Source organism: Callionymus lyra, chromosome 10, assembly GCF_982586985.1.
Source record: "Callionymus lyra chromosome 10, fCalLyr1.hap1.1, whole genome shotgun sequence".
In the NCBI taxonomy this organism is placed as follows: domain Eukaryota; kingdom Metazoa; phylum Chordata; class Actinopteri; order Syngnathiformes; family Callionymidae; genus Callionymus; species Callionymus lyra.
The window spans coordinates 14,408,074-14,433,118 of record NC_141827.1 but is presented as its reverse complement, the minus strand read 5'-3'; the positions used below and the strand labels follow the sequence as shown (position 1 = coordinate 14,433,118).

Below are 25,045 nucleotides of genomic sequence, written 5' to 3'. Positions count from 1 at the left end.
AGCCTGTGTTACTAGCTTAAATCCTGTCTGCTCCCTTTTACGTGGCTGTGTCCCAGCACGACATTCTGAGCCTTTAATTACAAGTATCAGTGTCTTAACCTACATTATTGGTTTTGCAGCACCGTTTAAAGTGGTTGGTTGTGACCATGAGGTTACTGGTTGAAAACCACTATGCCCTGGTTATTGTATAACATAAATAGATAGTGACAGGTTTCTGCTTGTCCGATTGCACCTGCAACTAAAGTTATCTACTATTGTGTGTAACATAATTGTAACTTGTCGAAATGCATATGTTCCTGGAGTAGATGGGACGACTAAAGCAGAATTTGTAATTTGCTGTGGAATATTAAGAGGTTAAAAAATAGAGGAAAAAAGAGGAAGTGTCTGAGCTTTTTATGCAAGGAAGCAAATGTCATCGGTGTTTGTGGCTAAATATAAAAATGCAATTAAAGGTCCCCTTAAGTTTTTATTATCCATAAAGTCTTATCACATTATTACTGACCATGTATTCCATACATAACAAGGACACCACAATGAACTGGATCCTCAGATAAACGACAAAAATATACATAGAAAAGTAATTTGATGAATATGTATACATATTTATTTAATATTGTTTTGATTGTTTAAGCGCTTTGTGACCCTGGTCTGGAAAAGTGTTATACAAATAAAATTACTTACTTACTTACTTACCATTTAAGTCATTATTCATTTTTAAACGTTTTTTAAACAACAAATGACGTCAATAAACGCAGTATTTGACAAGAACCCTTCTCAAATGTACCTTAATTATGTACTGCCATCTAGCGACCACTTGGCATTACTGTTTAAAATACGGTCGAATTATCGTAGTATTCCAAATTGTGCTTAAATTTAACAATAATAATGTAAATGTCACAGTTTTTTAACGATACGAATACTAACACACATTTGACATTCATCAACCAACGGTTAGTTACATAATTCATATAAATTAAATTTAAAAAAATGTTAATATGACATTGTTTTATAAGCAATAAAATGTTTTAAAATGCATACTACTTTGTTCTGTTTATTCTTTCCCACGTTTAAACCTTGGTCACCAGAGACATTACGTAGGCAGATCCTGCCGATTTTTCACGGCCCAGACACGTTGCGTGATGACGTCATTCTACGCTGCTGTTGTTTTGAAATGGGGGGAAAAAATGGAGGTTCCTCATATCGTCATGCTTTATGCTTTTTACCAAGAGATGGAAGACGAGATCGAAGCAGAGCACCAGCGGCAGCTCGCGATAAGAAGGAGCAGGAGGAAGGCGTTGTATTGTCGGTACCTTTGCCAGAGGCGAGGCGAGGTAGAAACCATTCACTGCGAACTTGTATCCTGTTTGTTATACAGTTTGTTATCCAGTTATTATCTAAATCAGTTTAATACATACATATATACATGTTATCTTTGTCTTTATATATTTTAGTCTCAGCAGAATATTAAGTGGAATAATTTCTTTAATAATCTTTGCAACGTGTTAATGTAAATAAGAGCCCCTAGTATTAAAAATATAGCAATTAAATAAGATTTTGTAGGTTTTTTTTTGTGCTACCAGAAACTAATAGTGGAATCAGAAATCTAAGGATGCTGTTTTCTTTTTAACATATGCATGATCTTGAGTGGCAGGTTTTGTTTTGGCTGAGAAGTTTGAAGCCTGGACCATATGATGATGACCCTTGAACCCCATGGAAAATTAAATAAAGAAAAATGGCTCAAAACTTAGGGCTGTTAAATAGCAAATGTATAAATGACTTCTTTAATTTCACCTCATAGTAATGCAAATGTTTAAAAAGTCCCCGAATTTGCAGTTTAGTTTTAGATTCTTTGCTTTTTTTCCCCAGGAGTATTAAGTCCTTAATGGCAAAACAGCAGAAAATAGTATTGTATTGATGTATTTTCATGGGGAAATTATCCTTTGTGGTTATTTAACACCTGCTTCACATACTGAAATAAACCCTCACCGTTTTTATGTTTTCCCATTTGGGTTTTAAAGTTTAAAACAGAATGAAAAGTACATTGACAATTGAACATATCATAGCTAGACTAACCATTATTCATTGAAATGGACATTTATCTGTACATGTCTTTTCATTTTTCCAACACAGAAGCCACGGCATTATTGCTCGGTGGATCTAACGGTTCCGGTCCTGCAGAGATACTTCGCGGGTGAAGACACCAGGCCGGACCTGGGCGTGAGCCGAGAGGTGATCCATGAGCTTCTTCGGTCGATGAAGTCCGAGAGACACCATGGATGGGGTCCCACTCTGGAAGCGCTGGCGTTCCTCTTCTGGTTGGCGACGGGCTCGTCGTACAGGATTGTCTCCTTGGTCTTCAGCATGCCTCTGCCCACCGTCCACAGGATCATCCACAGGATGACCAACGAGTTATTGGAACTGCTTCCACGCTTCGTTTGCTTGCCGGACACCGAGGGAGAGGTCAAGGAAATCGGCGATGGTTTTGCGCGGCTGTCGCGTCACAGTGCCTTCGCGAAGGTCGCGGGAGCGTTAGACTGCTGTCACATCCGCATCAAGTCTCCGGGGGGTCCTGAAGGCAACGACTATCAAAACAGAAATCTTTTCCCATCAGTGGTTCTACAGGCCGTTTGTGACCACCAGGGTCGCTTTCTGGACATTTTCGTGGGCTACCCCGGCGGCGTCCACGGAGCCCACATTTTGACGAACAGTCCCATCTACTCGAAGGGGACTTACCCTCCCCCGGGGTACTTCCTGCTCGCCGATGGATACTACCCCTGCCTGGAGGAACCCTTGCCCCTGATCACGCCGTTCAAGTGGCCGGTGACCAGCGTGGACGAAGAATTGTTCAACTATCATCACGCCAAAGGACACGCCACCATACAGCTGGCTTTCGCAAAAATGAAAACTCGTTTCAGGTGCATCTTTCTGGACGCCTTGGAGGTACAACCCCTTTTCGTTCCCAAGGTAACCACTTATTCTCTCTTATAGTTTACTAGTTTCAGCTCAACGAACTAAAACGGTCAGAACTCGGGTCCGTTCCGGGTGTTCCAACACCCCGTTCACCGCCGGGTCTTATACTTTGCTTTATGGAGAGAAAAGGTCAATGCAGAGTGTAACGGGTCGTTTATTCGCCGCTTCAAGTCAAACAAAATACAAGCTTTTACGATCGATCGGACGCGCTCTTTGCGGGCAGCTCTTCGGGTCGATAGCTCTGGAAAAGACGGTCTCGTACTGTAGCGCATCGCTATATTTAAGGGAAAGTTCCCCGTCCAGGGTGTCGTCTCTTCCGGGGCAGATGGTTCTTTCAAGTTTGTCTTTATGTCTCGATCACCTGGAGAGTAACTTCCATGCTTCCCTGTTCGCTCTATGTTTCACGCCCCCAGGTGTGAAAAGGGCAGAGGAACAGACGTCTAACTAACCGCTGTAATTTTTCTAATTCAGTTCCAAGCTTTTCTTGAAACAGCGTAAATCAGTCTGAGTGAAATGTTGATTGTGAATGTGTATTCAAACGTTTAAGCTCTTAGATGAAGCTAGTAATTTATACTTTATATTTTGATTATCTTTTAGCATTAATTAAAGTATGGCGTATACTTTACTGTATAATAACTTTTTAATCTAACTTTCAATTACATGCTAAGATTTGACCAAAATATTAGCTTATGTTCTGCTCAACTGTTCGTCCTATAGGTCATCTCGGCCTGCGTGATCTTACACAACATCTGCCTGCGAGTCGGCGACGACCTGCTGGAGAACGTGATGGAGGAGGACAACCAGCCGACCGCCGACTGCGACAGCGACGAGAGCCCGAGCGGAGCCGAGTGGCGTGCGACGCTCGCCAAAGAGGTTTCAACATTTCCTGAGACACCTCTGGACCACGACTACGTGAGCTAGAAATGACTGGAATATAACATTTTGGGAGCGTCTCGGTTATTTGAAGCTTTCAAGGTGTGCTTGTGTTGTCGAACCATTTCATCTGATCCAGCCTTACACCCCAGCTCGGGCTCTGAGGTCTGTGGATCAGAATCTACTGATGGTTCCTGAACACGGTTCAGGACCAGAGGAGAGAAATCCTTCCAGACTGTTGCTCCTAAGCTTTGGAACGATCTTCTTCTGTGTTTGATGATCTACTGACTCCTTCAAGAAACATCTTAAGACATTTTTATTTATTCAGGCTTTTCCTTGATTTTCTGGAACTCCTGTTGTGTTATCAGTTTTATCTTGACCTTTAAAGTATATACTTTATTGAATATTGTTTTGATTGTTTAAGCGCTTTGTGACCCTGGTCTGGAAAAGCGCTATATAAATAAAAATGACTTACTTACTTGCTTCTAATGGTTACCTGAGGGTACAACAGCACCTGCGGTAAACAATGGTTAATATTTCTGCTTATATTATTTTAGGGTTTTTAATTGATTCAACTTTTTATATTTTTTCACATTTGTGCAGCGAAAAACATAATGATGCAATTAAGTGTAATTTGTCTAAATCTTACACACACCTGATGATAACTGAAAACTGAACTTGGGTTTAGTTTATTTTCACATATAAACGAGAGTTAAAACTGCAAAGGCAGTAGATCACGACTAATTTTACTGATGTGATTAAACTTAACAATAAATGTAAGTAATACTTTCTTAATTGATTCAGGTCTCATTGTTTTTCTATGCGTTTGTGTCTTCTCGCTTAGACTATTGTGACAAGAAGGAGCTGTCTCGCCTGCCGTATTGAATTGTGAATTCTGGCCCGCTCTAGTAGAAGAACTCACATTTCCCCGATCCTTAAAACTCTTCACTGGCTGCCAGTTTCTTTCAGGATCAATTTTAAAATTCTGGTTCTTACTTTCAGATCTATTCATGGTCAGACTCCTCCTTACATCAGTGATCTGATCCAGCCTTACACCCCAGCTCGGGCTCTGAGGTCTGTGGATCAGAATCTACTGATGGTTCCTGAACACGGTTCTGGACCAGAGGAGAGAAATCCTTCCAGGCTGTTGCTCCTAAGCTTTGGAAGGCCTCCTAGGCCTCTTGGCCTTTTAAACATATATTTAAACTGTGTCTTTTTTTGATTGTTAAAGTGCTTTGTGACCCTGGTCTAAAAAAGGCGCTTTAAAAATAACCTTTAATTACTTACTTACTAATAATATTGTGTTGTTTATTTATTTATTTTTTTAAAACCTTTTCCTGACCATTATGTAATGATCCATACAGGATTATAGATTAAATACATTTTGACTTGAATGTACATTGAAAAGGAGAAAATCAAAACAAACAAATTAAAGAAGAGAAGGTCATTAAAGTTCAGTAAATATATTAATCAATTCTGCTTAGGTTGCTTTTAAAAGTATCCAGACTCCTAGCGGTGTTGAGGCCAGTATGTATATCAGTTTGTTAGTATCATGTAAGTCTAGTGATAAATTGTTGACCAAGTGTCAGGAGTTTAAGAAAAAAAAAAAGGCTTAGGAATGTATATCTAATGCACACTATATGAAACAATCTGTTGATGGGTGATTCCATAATACATGTTTTTTTCAATACTAAGCAGCAATGAATGTTAATAAATCAAGATTGGAGTGCATCTCTGATGTATTCTGGTGTGAATAATTTATTTAAATGTTGAATTATAATTTTTTTATCTTCTTCACATGTCCCTCACTCACAAACAAGACCCTCAGGTACTTGAACTACTCCACTTTGGGATAGTTATTTCCTCCGACCTTGACAGGGACATTCCACCGTGACCACAAACTCTTGATTTAGATCGGATCATCCCCGTCGCTAACATTCCGCGGCAGAATCCTCCCGGTGAGGTGGAGGAATTCTGTCCATAAAAAAAAAATCACCTAATCTGAAAGGACCCTTCCTTGAAAGGACTCATTACGTGAAGCAGATTCTTCTGTGACTACTACACGCTAGGATCAACGATTGCATTTTGTAAACGATGAATTCACTTCGGTTTATCAACTGACATATTTGTTTCGTGGTAAATCATGTATCTGAATGTATGTATCATGAATCTATTTTATTTTGTTAATAGTGTTAAATTTCTAATTTTGTAAATAATTTGTATATTTTTAAGATCGTTTTTATTTTATTTTTTTCCCTGCACTTTTTCTTCTCAACTATGCTGTTGTAAAAGTGTGTTTCCCCTCTGGGGATGAATAAAGACTTTCTATTCTATTCTATGTATCAAGAAAAACACTTTTTTTATAAATTACTTTTTAATGAGCTTTTCCATCAACTCAAAAAAGCGCTCTGCGCGTTTGTTGGCCTCCGACGCCCGCCTCTCGTCCATCTCCCGTTGATATTTCAACTCCTCCTTGTAGAGGGCAATGAATGGGTCCTCCTCCCACCTCCTCTTCCTCCCCCGTGTGTTCATCACATTTCTGCTGCTGCTGCTCCCACTCCCCCGCTCTTCCTCCTCCTCCTCCTTCACTTCGGCCTCGTCCTTGACCTCCTCCTCCTCGTCCTCCTCCTCCACCTCCGCCTGCTCCGACGGCTGGACGGAACTCAACCCCGGCGTGTCCTCGGGGATGGAGGCGATCAGGCAGACGGGCATGAGCGTCGAGCCTTGTCCCAGAGCTTGGTCCATCAGATCGAACCAGGGCCAGGTCGCAGGGGTGGGCATCCCGTCTTCGGAGCCCCATCCCTTGGGAGGACATTTGCATTCCTGATTTAAGAAGGGGGGGAAAAATAAATCTGTGAAGTTCATTATTAATACAAATACATACGAGCGTGAAGACGGATCAATGTGACTCACTTTGTATTTCATTTTAAGGTTGTCCCACTTCTTCTTGGCCTGGAGGTTACTTATTTTGCCCACTAAGCCCATCTCCTCCAGAATAGTTCTAGAGAAAAAATATATATTTCAACCTCTGAAGAAGTCAGCTTTTGGTGTCTTCTCTGTGTTGTTGAACAAAAGAAACGACATTAAATTACACCAACTAAAGAAGAACATCACTGGCACACAGCTGGCCAGTTGTTAATATGCATGGACACGTGGCCAAAATCCATTTTAACTAGACACTCCATGCTAGACAAATGGGTGCCATAAGCCAGTGGTCCAGGGACCAGTACCGGTCCGTGAGAGATGAGTTACTGGGCTGCACAGAAATAAAAATAAAAAAGGACTTCCTTGAAAGGTGTTTAATTATTTTTTTTTAAACCAATTTTTCTGTGAAATAACATCAGCATGTGACTCTGGACTAGTGAAAATGAGTAAAACACCAACTCTTTAGAAACAAAACTTGTCTTTCAGAGACCTTTATATTCCATATAAAAAATGCTACAAAACAAACTCACACATTGGCACAAACGCTCTAAAAAGTAGGCACACATACAGAACACCATCATACAATCAAATATATATAGATGCAAATAAACAAAGATCTTGTCGTAACAAGTCCAGAGCTCCAAAGTCCATTGTCGTTTTTTTGCAGGTCATGCTTTTGTATTCATACTTTTTTCTATCTGAACGTCGGCCCGTGCAACTTTAATCAACCATTTTTTCATCCTTAGGCTTTGTGTTCCTAAGTATTTCTCACCTGTAGCCATTAGCAGCGGTGTCTCTCCCCCCTGTAAACAAAGCACTGTGTTTGGCCCGCAGACGGATGAAAATCTCCGTCTGATCTTTTGTCCCTACAACGAAAAAACAAAACATGATTCATTATCCACATAGTTATAAAGGCACTTTTCTAGATATGCATTTTTAACAAGTGGATCTCGTGAAGACTTAAAGGTGACAGCTTATTACCCTCTCAAACCTTTCCACCGTAAAAGAAGGTTAATTCAAGTGATGTCGTCTCTGCTGCTGTGACCCTTTAGCGGCACCAAGTGGCAACATTGTGACATGCATATTAAAAGACGTTTATCAACAAACACGCATGCATTTAAGTGTATAAACAGGTTTGCTAAATCTATAGTATTTACTATGATCAAATGTTTCAGAACTTAAGTATGTTGAGTGTGTGTTGTAGAAAGTTACACAAATCAAATCCTCATCATAGGCATTTACTTCTGTCTTTGCTGTTGGTTTTTGTTAATAATTTGGGTGGATTTTTCTGTAGTTGTATACAACTATTAATAAAAGTATGTTTCGTGAACAGATTGTAAGACAGACAATTGCTGTCACTGAGCCTGTCTCCAGCCTGTGGTCCTCCTTTAACTCTGTGACTCTGGCTGATATATCGGCACTAAGACCTTTTTATTTGTCCAGGCTTTTTCCAAATTTTCCGGGACTTCTGTGTTTGTTTTATGTCATCTTGGCATTTTAGAGTTTTTAAATTTGTTTGTTTATTTAACTGTGCATTGCCTTGATTGTTCAAGCGCTTTGTGACCCTGGTCTAGAAAGGGGCTTTACAAATAATTATTACTTACTTAAAATATCACATGGTTAAGGATAAAGCCCATTACATCAAATGTTTTTGTTTATTTATCTTTTATGACATACAGAAGTTGGACAAAATGGCACACATTGAGTTAAACCACACACAAACACACAAAAAAAATGACACAGCAAAATAAAATTAAATCTGATTTTTAATCTACTTATAAAAAATCCCAATGAGATAACGGCTTGAGCATTGGATTCCATGTTCAAGTTGCATAGACTTTTCTGTTTTTATCTCATTTACAAATGTCCTTAATATAGAAGAAACTCACCTTGAAATATAATTTCAAACATTATGAGTAAAAATAACGCCTTTCCCCTGCTTCGTACAGTGGTTTCTTTTTTAAATACATGCAGGGAGAGGTTGTCTACTTATTTGTGTTGATGAAAAGTTTAAGTTTGAGATGTCAGTTGAAATAAGGCATCCAGTTTAATATTTTGATATGACAAATAGCAAGTTGTATACAATATTGACACAAGTAGGTGTTTGTATTTTCAAGAATCTGGCGATACCATACGTATCACAATAAAGGGACAACGATATCTTGTGATACTGTAGGAACAACAATGTATATTATTTGTAATATTGTCCGAGAACTTGACTGCTTTCATTTGTTTTGAAACCAAAATGTGTCCAAACATTAACTTTAAAAGCTGCTTGAGTTGACTGTATCCTCTCATCCTCAGTCATTGCCAGGACATCATGGGATTTCATTGTTTCTTCAGTCGTGAAGCACGTAATGACTGCTGCCATCTAGGGGACGGAAGTTTATTTGCAACACCAAAACAAACTCGCTGAATATTCGCATGTTAGTTAAAAATATCCAATCATTTTTATTTTAAACACACTTAATTTAATTATAACTCTACCCTAAATAAACTATGATAAAGATAAATTATGATTTATAAGCCAGAAAAAATGTGAAAGAAGAAAATCGATACAGTGCCTTCGAATAATGATAAAATATAGCGGAAATAAATATCACAATATAATAATAATAATAATAATAATAATAACTATTTATATAGCGCCTTTCTAGACCAGGGTCACAAAGCGCTTTGACAGCCATTCACACATACTGATGGGAGTAGGCTGCACCACATGGCGCCGAATCTGCCATCAGTATTTCGCTATAAATATATTTTTCACACAACTAGACATGAGGAAACAAAAACTCAAATGTATGTAATATCGTCAATCACTAACGGAGTCTATTTTGTGTTATTATTTACTCTAAGTGAACACTTCTCATGGGACTTGATTTGGAGACAGATACTGTACAGATAATGGATTAATACATAGCAAGGAAATAAGGCTGAATGGAGAACTTGTACACCGGCAGATTGAAGGGGCTAATGGGTTGGAAGGTGTCCAGCAAGGGGTGGAAACAAACATCTTTATGTGCACTTTCAGAAAGTGTGCATCTACTTGTCAAACTGTCAACCATATCAGCTTTATTTAAAGGGAAAACAACAAATCAATCAACATCAAGTCGACATACAGTAAAATCTATTTGTTACAAAAAAAAAAGTGTATTTCTATTAATTTATAACCCCTGTAGCAACACATTCATCATTGAATTCATTTTTGACGCAAGAATTTCATGATTTAGTTTCAGCTGTAAACGTATCTTTAAGACATAATAGGTTTCTTAATGAATAAAAATACACATTTTTTATTTCATTTAAATATTAGTTATATTTTATTGCAATTTTATAAAAAATCATACAGTAATGAAATTCCTAATTTTAATATTTGTTTTGCCAAAAAAAAGGTGGAACAATATTATTACACAAAACAAAACAGTTCTCAGGAAGTACGCATCCAAAACACTCCTAACAGACTCCAACTCAAATGCAAGTTGCATCGAAATGTCTATTCAAGTTAATGCTTACATTTGAAAGTGCACCGGTTCCCTCCACCGCCCTCGTGGTTGTCCTTCCCCATGTTTTGCAAAGAGCGTTCTGCTGGTTTGAGACGCGCACGGAGAGGATCCTCGCTACGCGTCCTTGGAGCTCATCGCCGAGAGAAGCTTCAACCGAGACAGACCAGCGCCATTTCTCCTCTTCAGGCGAGGCGAGAGTGCTTTCTTCTTCTCAGGGAAGGTCCAATCGAAACAGACTTGCGCGCACGTTGCGTCGTGACGTCACACGTCCTCCAAGGCGAATCTACACGCCAATAATTTGAGTCATTATGACGATATCTTTTTTTTTTATACAATACTTGATGAATACACGCTTATAACGACAAAATTGAAAAATGTAACAAATACATAAAAAACACAATTTAGATTAATTTTTTTGCCCACTGTTTATTTAGATTAAAAATGATTATACACTATACGTATACACCATACTTCAATTAATGCTAAAAGATAATCAAAATATAAAGTATATATTACTAGCTTCATCTAAGAGCTTAAACTTTTGAATACACATTCACAATCAACATTTCACTCAGACTGACACACTTGCTGTGTCTCAGATCGCATACTAGCGTACTCAAAGTTATTATTTTTAGTGCATAAGTGCGTCTCAATTCTTAGTACGCCAATTTAGTACGCCATGCACACTAAATTGGCGTACTAACACGCCCACAAAACTGAGCCTGGTTCGATGGACACTATCCACCCTAAACAGCCGCCATCTTAGTGACGTTTTAAACGGAAGCGACGTCATATATATATGCATATATATATATTCATATACTGTATGTACAGGTGTATTTTCCGCAGCAGTAGAAGGATGACACGTCTTCGGTGCCGATACCAGCTTAAATATCTCACAAATATTTCGATTCTCATATTTTTTCTTTATTTCTTTTTCCAAAGTTGCAAAACGTGCTGCCAGCAGGTGGCGATAGCGTTCAAACAGCTGGTTGAAACATCGTTAAATAGAAGTAGAAGAAGAAGCTGTCATGTGATTTCCGGTTAGTGTGTAGCAGCAGTGTTTGATTTGAGACATACTATCTGTGGAGAATTTGCGTACTAGTTAGTACGTACACTAAACTGATGCATACTAACTTCTAGTATACTAAGAGTAGTATGCGATTTGAGACACAGCAACTGTCTCAAGACAAGCTTGGAACAGAATTAGAGTCATGACACCGGTTATTTAAACGTCTGTTTGTCTGCCCTTTCACACTTTGGGTCGTGGATCAAAAGAACGAAGCGGGACACTCGTGAGGGGGGGACTAGGAGACAGAATAAGAACATTTGAATGATTAAAAAAGGAAACAAATTAGGAAGTACTCTCCACAGGGGATCGTGGCACAGGAAGCTTGAAGGAACCAATATGGCGATAGGGGGAGGACCTCTCGGCCCGGAAATCTGCCTTAAATATAGTGATGTCTCTACAGTTCGAGACCGTTTCTCACGGGGCTATTGAATTGTAAAGTCGCCGGCAGAAAGCGCGTCCGATCGATCGTAAAGCTTGTATTTTGTTTGACTCGAAGCGGCGAATAAAGGACCCGTGACACTCTGCATTGACCTTTTCTCTCCATAAAGCGAAGTATAAGAACCAAGAAGTGACGGCGTGTTGGAGCGACCGGAACGGACTCCTGTTTTGACCGTTATACCACTAAAACGAATAGTGATGACACAAAGTTGAATCTTTAACAAAGTTGAAATATTGAAAATCTGCACATGGGCACCGATTAAAACCACCATCATTGATTTAATAAAGATGTACTTGCAGAGGGAAAAGCGAATGCAAAAACTGCTCAGTGGCTGAAAGAATCAGTGAAAATGTTATTTTTAGACATTAAAAAAAAGACTTGCATGCTTTCAACTGGGACTGCACAAGATACAAGGATATTTCATGATGCTTAATAGATGATATCTTGTCACCATGGTTGATAACACTGTTTTTTTTAATCATCCAAGTAAAAATATAATCACATATTAAATTTGTTTGAATCTTTTGCCATCTCAAAATCATTGCATATTTGTAAACTTGGTTTATTATTGCTCAATAAGATTTAACAGATTTAAATTATCTTAAAAACACACAAATAAGGCCTCAACCTGCAAGTATAAAGTAATTCTAAGGGGGGCAAAAGTCACGTCTTCTTCCTTTCATTTCACACCCGACGTCTTGAAAACATGTTGGCTTTAATATGTCACGTCCTTGGCCTTGGAATGAAACAAACTTGCGCAAAAATGCTCAAGGCACAGAGACCTTGAAATGTTATCTTTTTTGGACACTCTCAGCAACTATAGGAAGGGATTACTGTCCACCTGTTCAGCGTGTTCAGAATATTTGGGCCTTTTTCACCCCTAGAAACTCAAAAGACATATGATAAAGGTAATAAAATGATAAAGATTTCTTACAAGGAGCTTTGGCGTAGAGCTTTAATCCCCTTCTCTTATCAAATGACATAAACAGGATACGATTTTTAAATAAATTGTCCGAAAAAGTGTATTTATTGTTTTATAAATGAACTGTGCAACCCAGTAGCTCACTTATAGTACACTTAAATACAAGTTCACGAGTCATTTGTTTAAGTCTACTGTAGGTACTTTTTTTTTCTACTTTGTTTTATATGTAGACCATGTCGTAAAATCTATTTTTACTGGAAGGGTGGATTAACAAAAGAACATTGATGAAATTCGTTAGTAGACGAAAACACTTTTTTTTTTTTCCAATCCCTATTTTTTGGCAGGAGTGTACATTGTATCTTATCACTTCATCTGGACCCGTCAACAAGTGCTCGAGTCGATGATCTATGTTGACATCAACGTAAAATGCAATGTCAAGTTTTGTTTGTTATTGATGAACGTTTAAATAAAGTTTCATATTCAACTGATTCTATTTGACAAAGTAGTTCTAATAACAGTTAATAGTGAAGTCTGGATTTAAGTAAATGAAAATCATAATCATTCGTTCACCAAAATCAGACGAGGATGAAAGAAATTTTGTTTAAAATGTTGTTTTCTGTCCTTGTAAGTGTCGCCTTTACTTCTAGAATAGAAATCAAATCGGGTTGAAGTTAAGGTACTTTTTTACTTACACTTCAAGCGAGAAAGAAGAACATAGTTTACATGGCCAACTGTATTATTTGTGAAGCACAGAGCTGTGTGGTTGCTGTGAAATCATTGTTGCATTAATCATAATAAGTATTAAGTAGTAATAAGTATTACTAAATTTGACCCCGTTTTAATGATTAAAAGGGGAATGATTTGAGAATTGGACCTTTTAATCGTATCAAGATAGACCGTTTCAAAGTGTACTGCTCAGCACAGTCTGCACTTAAAAAAAAAAAAACATTTGTCATTTGTCCTCTTAACACTTTTTAAATTACTTGTATTGCAATGCAACTTGACTCCCAGGGTTCCTCTAAAAATGACTGTTATCTTGTCAATCCTCACTTTGTTTGGTCTCCTCTAGGCAGTCATCGCCAGCTGTCCCACCTAGAGTGAGTACTTGTAGCTCTTTTGAAGTCAAATATAAAAGGTGAATCTATATGGTACTGATCCATAGTTCCATCTGACATGCCAAGCAATAAATACACCCAAAGTATAACATGCAATTGTAAAGTGTGTTAAGAAGAAAGTTCAATTTTAATAACAGTCATTAACATTTTATCAACAGTAAAAAAAACACCTCATTACGCTTTATAAAAGAGAAAGTTTCGACTGCGCACCTTGTCAGACATGTACGCTCATATAAATAGATTTCTTCGAAGGAGATCTTTCCATTATCAGATGATCCACATCAACTCTGGTCAGTTTCAGACTGCTCAACAGTTCTATAGGTTCAGACTTTGCCTTTTTCATCTTAGGTCCAAGATCGTGGGCCTCCAGCGAGGGTTTTCTTTTGTCCTTCTTAACCCCCGTCAATGACAACTCAGGCTGGAAAGCTTCCACTTCCTGTACCTCCTCTTCATCTAGCTCACTCTCGTCCTCTTCCTCTTCCTCGGATTCATCTGCATCGTCGTCTCCAACCTCATCATCTTCATCGCCCGAAGGCTCCATGTCCTCATCATTGACATCATCTTCGTCGTCGTCGTCGTCATCCTCTTCATCATCCTCTTCGTCGTCGTCTCCTTCATCATCCTCATTTTCCTCCTCCTCGCTTGAGCTCATCTCTTCATTCTCACCGTTCACCGTGCCATCTGAAAATATAAATATTGACGGTTTAAAGATAACTCTCTCATTTCAACTCTCACTACTACATTATGCTAATTCAGAGCTGGACTATTTAAGCGAGATCAAAAAGATTCAGAATGAAGAGAATCTCTTTAATAAGATTAAGCGTACTTGCTTACCATGGCAGTCTGTGATGCACGGACATTAAATAAGATAATATGTCAGACTTAAATTGTTGTAAAAGTTTAATGATTCCTGGCTAGACACTGGCAGACTGAGGCGTAACAAACAAAAGGTGACCACACTCTGGTCATTGTCACTTCCATATTTTGCCATCAGGAAAGAGATACAGATAAATTAAATCCTAGACCTGAACTCTGTCTTTTCAAGACCCTAAACCCACTTTTCCTTTTCTTGTGTAGAGTAGTTTTATCCGTGCAATCGGTTTCTTTTTTATATACTTTATATGTTGATGGAATTCAGAGCAATCCCGCTCTAATTCCGCGTGTTCGTTTCTACTTTCAAAAGACCTCATGATGATTAACAAAAGACCAACTGGTAAAAATCCAAAGATTTATTCCCTGTCAGGTGTTCTAATACAAGTTCAGAATTCTGGGTCAGCAACTATAACTAGCTTAGCCTTAGTCCGAGCCGAGTAGAGTAGAGAAACTGACAAAGACTATCTGAGAACTGTGACCCTTTAAACAGTTTGTTTAAGGTGCGGGTTTTCCTATTGGTTGCTGGGTCGACGCTTTACTGTTTCCAGGATAACCAAGTGTTTTCTTGTGTCACCACCTCCTCGGTCGGGTGGGACGTTGTTGCGTCCATGATGAGGAAGTTGTTAGTTCCTCCTTCTGTCCGTGTGTTTGCTTGTCCTGCTTAGGGACGTTTTTTTCAGTCATACTCATTCTTGCACACTCACTCATTCTTGCACACTCACTCTATTCTATTCACGTGCTCTTCATGTAAAGCATGATCAGTCACAAGATCAGTGAGTACTTGGGTGACTTAGGTCAGTCTGTCAAACTGAGCCTGAGAAACCTGGGTGTTGTATTTGACAAAGACTCGTCTCTAGTTCAACACTGCAGAAAACTGACCAGAAACTGTTTCTTCAACCGAGAAAAATCTCCATCCTGTCCTTATTCCAGTTCCATCCTATTTATTTTCAGATATAGGGTCTTTACACCCCTTTATTCCGGAGTTCTTTGGTAAAATTTATCAATATTCCCCAGTTTCCTACGCCGCGCAATCTTTACGTCCGGCGCTATGTTGATTTTTTGCTCTCGCGGAAATCTCGTGATCTGGGCGAAATCTTGCGCTGAATTCACAGTGCGAGACTCGAATCGCATTGGTTGATTTCGCTGTGACGTTGCGCCTACGTCAGGCTCGCCTTAAATGGCCCCATACGTTGTTACTCGAAACCTTCAAATCAGAGGACAATTTTGTCGCTCTTTGCGGGTCCTTCGGCGACTGCCGCAGAAGAAGATCTGTCTGAAAAGCGCCAGAGGCGGGAGAGTGTCGAGCCTTGCTGAGGTGACGCCAATGACAGCCCGGGCAGAGGCAAGGGGCCCGTCACCGATCCTGTCGATCCAAGCCAGATTGGTGGACAACAACAATTCTGCCGCCCCTGTGACCGTCGACGTGGCTGAGTTTGTGCGAGAATAGGCGAAGCGGAGATCGAGATTCTCGAGGTACCATCACAGATTTCAGTACTGAAAAGATTAGTTTTGGGACGAAATAAAAACGGTTTATAATTATTTATTTTCTTTCAAACTTAGTTTTAACAATGCCAAATTTATCAAGTACTTTTTGAGTTTTTTTTTTATTTATTCTTATACATTTCAGCTGCAATAAGAAAGATAAGGAATGTGTATGTTGATAAGGTCAGATAAGAGAGGTTACAATTTTTTGTTTGATTACAAGATCGATATGCATCTGATTAAGGACGTTTCTCAGATTTTTTTGTGTGGGTACCCAAGCTGAACCTCACTTTGTTACCAAATAGAGGGGATTCAACCCCTGAAATCTAAGGGCAGGGTGTGAACTATTTAACTCTTCTCTTTGAAATTTGTTTACACTTCTTTTCAAATTGTAATTTCAGCGGAGCTAGAGAGGGTCAATTGTTGAAAAATGATTCTTATTCTTAATATTCTTTGTCATTTGTTTTTAAAATATGAATTTTCACAGAAGAAATCTCTTCTGTGCGGAGTCTTTAAAAAAAAAAAAGTCTTTCAAACAGGCACAAAGCAAGAGCTTCCACAATGGGGGGACCTAGCACTATGGTGCTTCGCACAATCCCTCCATCCTGTTCCATTTTTCTGGGGAGAACCCTGTAAGTACGCAAGTATGCGATCTGAGACAGCTACGGTACCTCGGCAAAATGCACTCTTTCAGACAATTAAGTATGTAACGATTTGGATCTTTGAAAGGAGTTTGACCGAAGATATCAACTGCATTCTTACACATATTTCACCCAATTTCCAATTCCATAGACCTATGCAACTAGTGTCAAGACTGTAAAGGCAGAATTGGATCTGCACTTTAAGTGACAAAAAAAAGGGATTCTGCAGGTATGTAACCTGAGTATTAAACATGTTAATATCCTGCAAGAGTGTTTTCTTTGCCATTCTAGATGACTTCATCAATAGGCTATTTGAGTCATTGCCGAGACGTATGGATGCAACTCATGGGAGTCATAAACGATATTAATTGGTCTAGAGAGGCGCTATATAAATAGAGATTATTATTATTATTATTATTATTTATTATTTTTCCCAAAATCTTCAAAGCAAAATCTAACCTTTCTGCCCTAATTCAATGATAAAAACTAATAATACAAAACCTTATTTTGGTGTGATACGCATAATCTAGAGGCATTTGCCTTTTATATAAGCCATTTCTGATTCCAATTGATCAACTACAGGTCAAGTTATTAGTAGTTGTTCCTACAACTGTTCTCTCCTGGCGTCTGGCAAAAGGTTCCGCAGTATCCGCTGCAGAACAGAAACAATGCACTATTTAAAACATTATTTATTTTTTCTATTTATAATATATTGCACTTTTTTTTAAATTACTTATATTTATACTTTTATATACAGTTAAAGAATTTATGTTGCTTATAGTTTAATCACAATAAACATGTAGTCATGCTTGCTGGGGCTCACAATGAGCTGGAAGGAATGGGCCCAGTCAGGGTTTCGTTTTCTGAGAAATTACAGTGTGTGCATTAAGATACAGTGACCTTCAGCAAGATAAGGGAGCCGACCTCAGTGTGCAGGCTCTGACAAAACCTGTTTGCTGGCTGCGTCCAGCAACAAATGAACAAACTGTTTGTATTCAAGTGTGTCGTCATGTATAATAAAAAGCCAGCAAGCTGAGAGGTTCTTCAGTGGTTTGGGACGGGCCGTTTGAAGCGCCGCCACTCCTTGCTGGAGGTAAAATCTGGATTCTGATTCGGTTTGTTATTCTAGCACTCGTCTCTGATCTCATTCCGATTGTCCGGGAGAAATTCCCTGACATATAGTAAGTAAGTAAGTAAGTCATTTTTATTTGTATAGCGCTTTTCCAGACCAGGGTCACAAAGCGCTTAAACAATCAAAACAATATTCAATAAAATATATACTTTAAAGGTCAAGATAAAACTGAGAACACAACAGGAGTTCCAGAAAATCAAGGAAAAGCCTGAACAAATGAAAGCGTCTTAAGATGTTTCTTGAAGGAGTCAGTAGATCATCAAACACAGAGGAAGATCGTTCCAAAGCTTAGGAGCAACAGCCTGGAAGGATTTCTCTCCTCTGGTCCTGAACCATGTGCGTGGAACCATCAGTAGATTCTGATCCACAGACCTCAGAGCCCGAGCTGGGGTGTAAGGCTGGATCAGATCAGTGATGTAATACATTAATTCAATGCAATATTTTAAATATTGATTTATTCTGTTTATATTATATTGCACTATTTTTAACTTATTAATATTTATATTTATACAATCACCTTATCCTGGTTTGTTTTTTTTAAACGGTTGCCAAGCAAAACGAAATTTCGTTGCCAGTTTTCCCTGTGCGATGACAATAAAGAAAGTCTAAACTTAGATCAGGGACTGTATATACTGATTCCTTTAGTTGCACTTTGTTCTTACGAAACGACCCTCTTCCCTGCACTGGAAACCCAATTTCCCAGAGGAGATCTCCAGAGGGATCAATAAAGTTTTGAAACCTTTGCATTTTACACACACACCTATAATATCCAGCCCAGCCATACACGATAATGATAGTGATAATAACTGTAATAACATTTTTATTGTGAAGGCGACAATAGACTCCATCTTACCTAGTCGATGTAACTGGATGTCTGGCTTCAACAAACCGTCCAGTAACCTCTGATACTTCTCCAAACTGTTCTCGTAGTCGGACACGGTTCTCTGGAAGAAGTCGAAGATCTCGTCCACCGCTGCGCCCAGACGCTGATGCGCGAACTCTCGGATCTTCTCGAAGGCGACTCTCTCTTCCTCCTCCTTCGACCGAACCCCAGCAGACCAGTCGCTGTCGGAGGGGATCCTCTCGTCCTCGCTCGCTTGCACGGACATACTGACGCGTTAAAAACAAGCACGATGGAAGACGTTAAACGCGCATTAATAATAGAGGGTTTTGGGTTGTTTTGCCGCGCTGAGGTCTACTGTCCTTCTCCTCTTCCCTTCCTTTTTTATGATGATGGGAAAACAACAAAGTGGCGCATTACCGCCACCACCTGGTATGGAGTGTGCAACGCACGAGAAATCAAAAATCCTTACTTTTTCAAATAGATGCAAATAAATAATCTTAATTTATGCACACAACTAAATAATAAGTAATTACTACTTACTAATTATTATTTAATTAGTAAGTAATAATAACCCTAAAGTAAGTAAGTCATTTTTATTTGTATAGCCCTTTTCCAGACCAGGGTCACAAAGCGCTTAAACAATCAAAACAATATTCAATAAAGTATATACTTTAAAGATCAAGATAAAACTGAGAACACAACAGGAGTTCCAGAAAATCAAGGAAAAGCCTGAACAAATAAAAACGTCTTAAGATGTTTCTTGAAGGAGTCAGTAGATCATCAAACACAGAGGGAGAGGAAGATCGTTCCAAAGCTTAGGAGCAACAGTCTGGAAGGATTTCTCTCCTCTGGTCCTGAACCGTGTGCGTGGAACCATAAGTAGATTCTGATCTACAGACCTAAGACCTAAGGCTGGATCAGATCACTGATGTAAGGAGGAGTCTGACCATGAATAGATCTGAAAGTAAGAACCAGAATTTTAAAGTTGACCCTGAAAGAAACTGGAAGCCAGTGAAGAGTTTTAAGGATCAGAGAAATGTGAGTTCTTCTACTTGAGCGGGTCAGAATTCTCGCTGCAGAGTTCTGAATCAACTGCAGGCGAGACAGCTCCTTCTTGTTAAGACATGAAAATAAACTATAGTCCAGATGAAATAATCGTATTGTCTCTTAATTAATTAAGCTTTTCGAAGATTATATAGAGTTAAATTTCTCACTAGATGTCCTGTTCTATGCTGTGGTGTGTTGGGGTGGAAATGTGTCCAAGAGGAGTGTCATCAGGTTGGACAGGAGGTCTGGCTCTGTGGTTGAAGCTGGACTCACTGGTGACAGTTGCTGAGAGGAGATCACTGGACAAACTACTGTCCATCATGGATGATGACAGTCATCCTCTGAACACTGTCATCAGTGAGCAGAGAAGCAGATTGAGTGCACGAATGCTCCTCCCAGATGCAAAACTAATAGACTCAGCGACTCATTCATTCCTCGTGCTATTAGATTGTACAATTCTGAGTTAATATAAACATAGTTACAGTAGCTCAATTTACATATAAAAAAGTACACAATAAAAAATTATACACATAAAATAACATACACAAAATATGCTGTTTACTACCTATTGTCATGCAGTTTTGCACCAACACTGGTCTGCCCTGTTGCCAGCAAGAATCTGATGCATTTATTTCACATTTCAATTGGAATTTTATTGTTCTTTATTCACAATTGCTCTTCAGAATCATAATCAGAATTCTTACTATTGTCACGGTCAAACAGCAATGCAGAACTATCAACTTCTGTTAGCAGCTGTTTGCAATGGCAGCACACGTCCATGTCAAGTTTTGAGTGGAGCTAAACTTCTTGATGTGAATGTTAGACGAATGAGGGGAACCTGAAACTTACGTAATCGAGACAGGAAAAAAAACGTTTGCTTGCAACAATGCACAGAAGATAAGAGGCAAGAAAAAAGGAAAACAGGGGAAGTAAAACGTCAGAGAAAGCAGTGCATGCTACATGTGTCACAGAAATGGTCACATGGCTCGTGAATGTTACAAAAAACAGAAGAAAGTCAGGACGGTGTGATGATGAGGAAAAAGCATGACTAGAGAAAGTAAATAGAGAAAAGACAAAGAGAAGGTAAGAAGTGACAGAAGAAATAAATAACTACGTTCCAGAAATTGAAAACATCAAATGTATTTACTATCAAATTAAACCGATTACAAACTTGTACAGAAATTGTACAGAATCAGAATCAGAATCAGAAAACCTTTATTAGTCCCGCGAGGGGAAATTCGGTTTAACAACAGCAAGAGAAATAAAAACACCCAGAAATAAAAACGAGAAAGAAAATCTAAATAGAATAAAAGATAAATCTGCGCTATATAATATATACACAATCATATTTACATAAATAACAAGAGGTGCAGTTAAATAGTTATCTTGGTGTGTTCTTGTTGTGGAGTCTGATGGCAGCAGGGAGGAAAGACCTGCGGTACCTCTCCCTCACACACCGGGGATGGAGCATCCTATCACTGATGGAGCTCCTCAATGCCCTCAGTGTGTGCTGGAGAGGGTGAGACAAGTTCCTCCTCATGGAGCCCAACTTGCTCCGCATCCTCCCTCCAGTCACTTCCTCCACAGGATCCAGGGGGCGCCCTAGGACGTAACCGGCCTTCTTAATAAGGCTGTCCAGTTTAGCCCTATCCTTTGCTGTCATGCTGCTCCCCCAGCAGACCACACCGTTGAAGATGGCAGAGGCCACTACTGAGTCATAGAATGACTTCAGGAGTGGCCCCCGGACACCAAACGACCTCAACCTCCGGAGCAGGTAGATTCTACTCCGCCCTTTTTTATAAAGAGCAGCAGTGTTATCCACCCAGTCCAGGCGGTTGTTGAGGTGAACACCCAGGAACTTGTAAGTCGTGACAATCTCAATGTCCTGTCCCTGGATGTTCAGTGGTGAGGGGGAGATGGAGGGACACCGCCGGAAATCCACAATCAACTCCTTAGTTTTGCTGGAGTTGATCTGAAGGTGGTTTTCCAGGCACCAGTCAACAAAGTCCTGGACAAGTCCCCGGTACGGCCCGTCATCCCCGTCCCTAATGAGGCCGACGATGGCGGAGTCGTCCGAGAACTTCTGCAGGTGACTGGTGGGAGACAGGTGTTGGAAGTCTGCAGTGTACAGTGAAAAGAGGAACGGTGCTAACACTGTTCCCTGGGGGACCCCTACACTGCACAGTACAGTCCTCGAAACACCATCCCGGGTCCTCACGAACTGTGGACGGTTGGTGAGGTAGTCCACAATCCAGTCCGTGAGGTGAGTGTCCGCTCCAGACAGCTCCAGCTTGTCCCTCAGGATGTTTGACCTGATGGTATTGAAAGCACTGCTTAGATCCAGGAAAAGGATCCTCACAGTGCTTCCAGGCGACTCCAGGTGAGAAAGTGCTCGGTGGAGAAGGAAGATGATGGCGTCCTCCACGCCGATGTCAGGTTGGTAGGCAAACTGCAACGGATCCATGGAGGAGCGCACCAGAGGACTCAGGTAACTAAGGACCAGCCGCTCCAGAGCCTTCATAAGGTGGGATGTCAAGGCCACAGGTCTGTAGCAGCTGGGATCCTTAGGGTGCTGAGTCTTCGGCACCGGTACCACACAGGACGTCTTCCACAGTAGTGGAACTCTTCCCAGGGTCAAGCTCATGTTGAACAGAAGTCCAACAATTTCACTTAACTGGTCAGAGCACGTCCTGAGTACTTTGCCACCGATGCCGTCTGGTCCAGGGGCCTTTGTTGTCTTGGTTCTCCTAAGCTTATTTCTCACCTGGAGAGGTGTGAGGGACAGGCTGGGGTGGGGGGGCATTGTCCCCTGTGGAGTCAGCGGGGGGCTGAAACAATACAAACTCAGGGGAGAGGAGAAGGTAAGTGTAGAGGTGAGAATGGTCGAAGAGCAGGGGGGGAAGCCGACACCTCAAACCTTGAAAAATAACTGTTTAACCCTGTAACACCCCTTGTTGTAAAATTACAATTAGAGCTTGTTATATAATTGTTGCAATTATACAACACTGGGTGAATGTGGTAGTCAAAATAGCTGGCTTGTTGCAGTGGGCACAAACAGGTTGTATTGCCTCCACTACACCACTGCCTGAAAGAGAGTATTTTCTTTATACATGGATAGTATACATTCTACCCTTCTGTTGTGTTATGGTCAAATTTGACTGATTTAAAAGTTATATTTCTAATAAATGTAGTTAATTTGATCAGCCTGACCTAAAATTCCATGACTTTGTCCACAAAGAGGATATCAGAAGTCAATTCAACTCTGGGGAAAGGAATGTTGCTGAATGTGTGGTGTGGATGTAAGTGGGGGTATGCATGTTTTCCTTTTAGTATGATAATTAGTATGATAATTAGAACCATTAACCCATAGAAACCCAAAGAAAGACAAACTATGGAAACTCAGACTGTGGCTTGATTCATTCAGAGAGAAATGCCTACAGGTGGTACCAGAAGAGCACAACTCTGTGGATGAGATGATGATTCCTTTCAAGGGGAAATTCAGCAGCATCAAGCAATATATGCGAGGCAAGCCAAAACCATGGGGATTCAAAGTGTGGGTGAGAACTGGAATCTCTGGCATGATGTGTGACTTTGATGTCTACCAAGGCAGTGTCAACGGAATACGAGCCAAATCTGAACTTGGATTGTCAGGCGAGGTTGTAATGAAACTTGCTTCCACACTTCCAGAAGGTCAGAACTACAAACTGTATGCAGACAACTACTTCACCTGTGTTCCATTATTAGTGAAGCTCCTTGATCGGGGAATTCATTATGTGGGAACAGCCAGGCAGGTGCGCCTACCCAACTGTAACCTTGAAGACGAGAAGAGCTTGAAGAGCTTGTTTTTAATAAATGACTTCATAAAAATAAGACTAATGTGTGATTATTATTAATGTTATACTGTTAGGGGGCTAAGGAAGCAATCAACTCTGCAAATGAACCCTTAGCCTAGTTGTTCTGAATTGTTCAGACAACAGAAATTCTGCTCCCAACTAAGCCCAATGTTGCAATATTACAACATTTCTCTAAAAACGTACATAAACATTTTTTTTTTTAAAAACTCTTTAATTTCTGCATCAAAGGCCTCCTAAAACAACATCTGAAAGGTCAATTTTTTTTTTTTTTAGGTTTTTCTATATTTGGGTCTTACAGGGTTAAGTTGTCGGCCCAATTTTTATCCCCCGCTGCTACAGAGAGCCTGGTCTGATGTCCGGATATGGATTTCAAACCTCTCCAGACATCTCTGGTGTTGTTGTTGGCCAGACTCTCTTCCATCCTCCTCCTGTACCTCCCCTTTCCCGCCCTGATCGTTCTTCTCAGCTCCTTCTGGACTGCCATCAGATCCTCTTTGTTTCCTGACCTAAAGACTCTCTTCTTCTCCTTTAAGAGAGCCTTTATATCAGGATTAATCCAGGGTTTGTTGTTGGAGAAGCATCGTACAGTTCTGGTTGGTACAATGCTCTCCACACAGAAGTTTATGTAGTCCGTGACACATGAAGTTAGTCCGTCAATATCCTCCTTGTGGGACTCACTGAAGATGCTCCAGTCCGTGGTCTCAAAGCAGACCTGCAGAGCTTCCTCAGCTTCTTCAGACCACTTCTTGACTGAGCGAGTCACTGCTGGTTGCCTGCTCACAAGTGGCTTGTAAACAGGTAGGAGATGGACCAGACAGTGGTCAGCTCGTCCCAAAGGAGGAAGGGGGGATGATAAATAAGCGTCTTTAGTGTTCGCATAGAAAAGGTCCAGTGTGTTATTGTCTCTGGTGGCACAAGTGACGTACTTCGTGAATTTGGGCAGACAGGAGGAAAGAGATGCGTGATTAAAATCACCGGAGATGATAAAGAGGGCCTGAGGGCTCTGAGTCTGTAACCCGTTCACTACTCCAGTGATGACGTCACATGCTGCCTCCGCGCTCGCCGACGGTGGAATGTACACAAGCATCGCGACAACATGTGAAAACTCCCGTGGCAAGTACAAGGGTCTCAGACTCAGCGCCAAAAGTTCAATGTCAGGACAGCAGTGTTGATCCTTTAAAGTGACATGCCTGGGAAGGCACCACTTCTCGTTGACGAACACTGCCAGTCCTCCGCCCTTTCTCTTCCCGCTCATCTCCGTCCGGTCCGCGCGTAATAATACGACTAATTAATGGTCATCACATGCTATTTTGAGTATATACTGGAGCAGAGCGAACAGTAATCAGAGACATT

General features: G+C 40.2%; 2 protein-coding genes and 1 long non-coding RNA gene across 3 annotated transcripts; 1 reads left to right on the top strand and 2 right to left on the bottom strand.

Annotated features, from left to right (window-relative positions):
• Positions 1–6,198: 6,198 nt before the first annotated feature.
• Positions 6,199–10,463, bottom strand: LOC148070474 (uncharacterized). The gene is made up of 4 exons (XM_087801177.1): positions 10,282–10,463; positions 7,541–7,634; positions 6,757–6,844; positions 6,199–6,666 (listed from the first exon to the last, which is right to left on the bottom strand). The coding sequence occupies exons 1-4, from the start codon at positions 10,331–10,333 to the stop codon at positions 6,211–6,213; spliced, it is 690 nt and encodes a 229-aa protein (XP_087657303.1). The 5' UTR covers positions 10,334–10,463; the 3' UTR covers positions 6,199–6,210.
• Positions 10,464–12,471: 2,008 nt separating this feature from the next.
• Positions 12,472–14,252, top strand: LOC148070473 (uncharacterized). Its single transcript, XR_015712925.1, has 3 exons — positions 12,472–12,690; positions 13,774–13,801; positions 14,168–14,252. It is a non-coding gene; the product is annotated as an uncharacterized LOC148070473 (long non-coding RNA).
• LOC148070472 (uncharacterized) lies at positions 13,928–19,155 on the bottom strand. Its single transcript, XM_087801176.1, has 2 exons — positions 18,801–19,155; positions 13,928–14,500 (listed from the first exon to the last, which is right to left on the bottom strand). Exons 1-2 carry the CDS (start codon positions 19,054–19,056, stop codon positions 14,034–14,036), a joined length of 723 nt encoding a protein of 240 aa, XP_087657302.1. The 5' UTR covers positions 19,057–19,155; the 3' UTR covers positions 13,928–14,033.
• Positions 19,156–25,045: the final 5,890 nt, after the last annotated feature.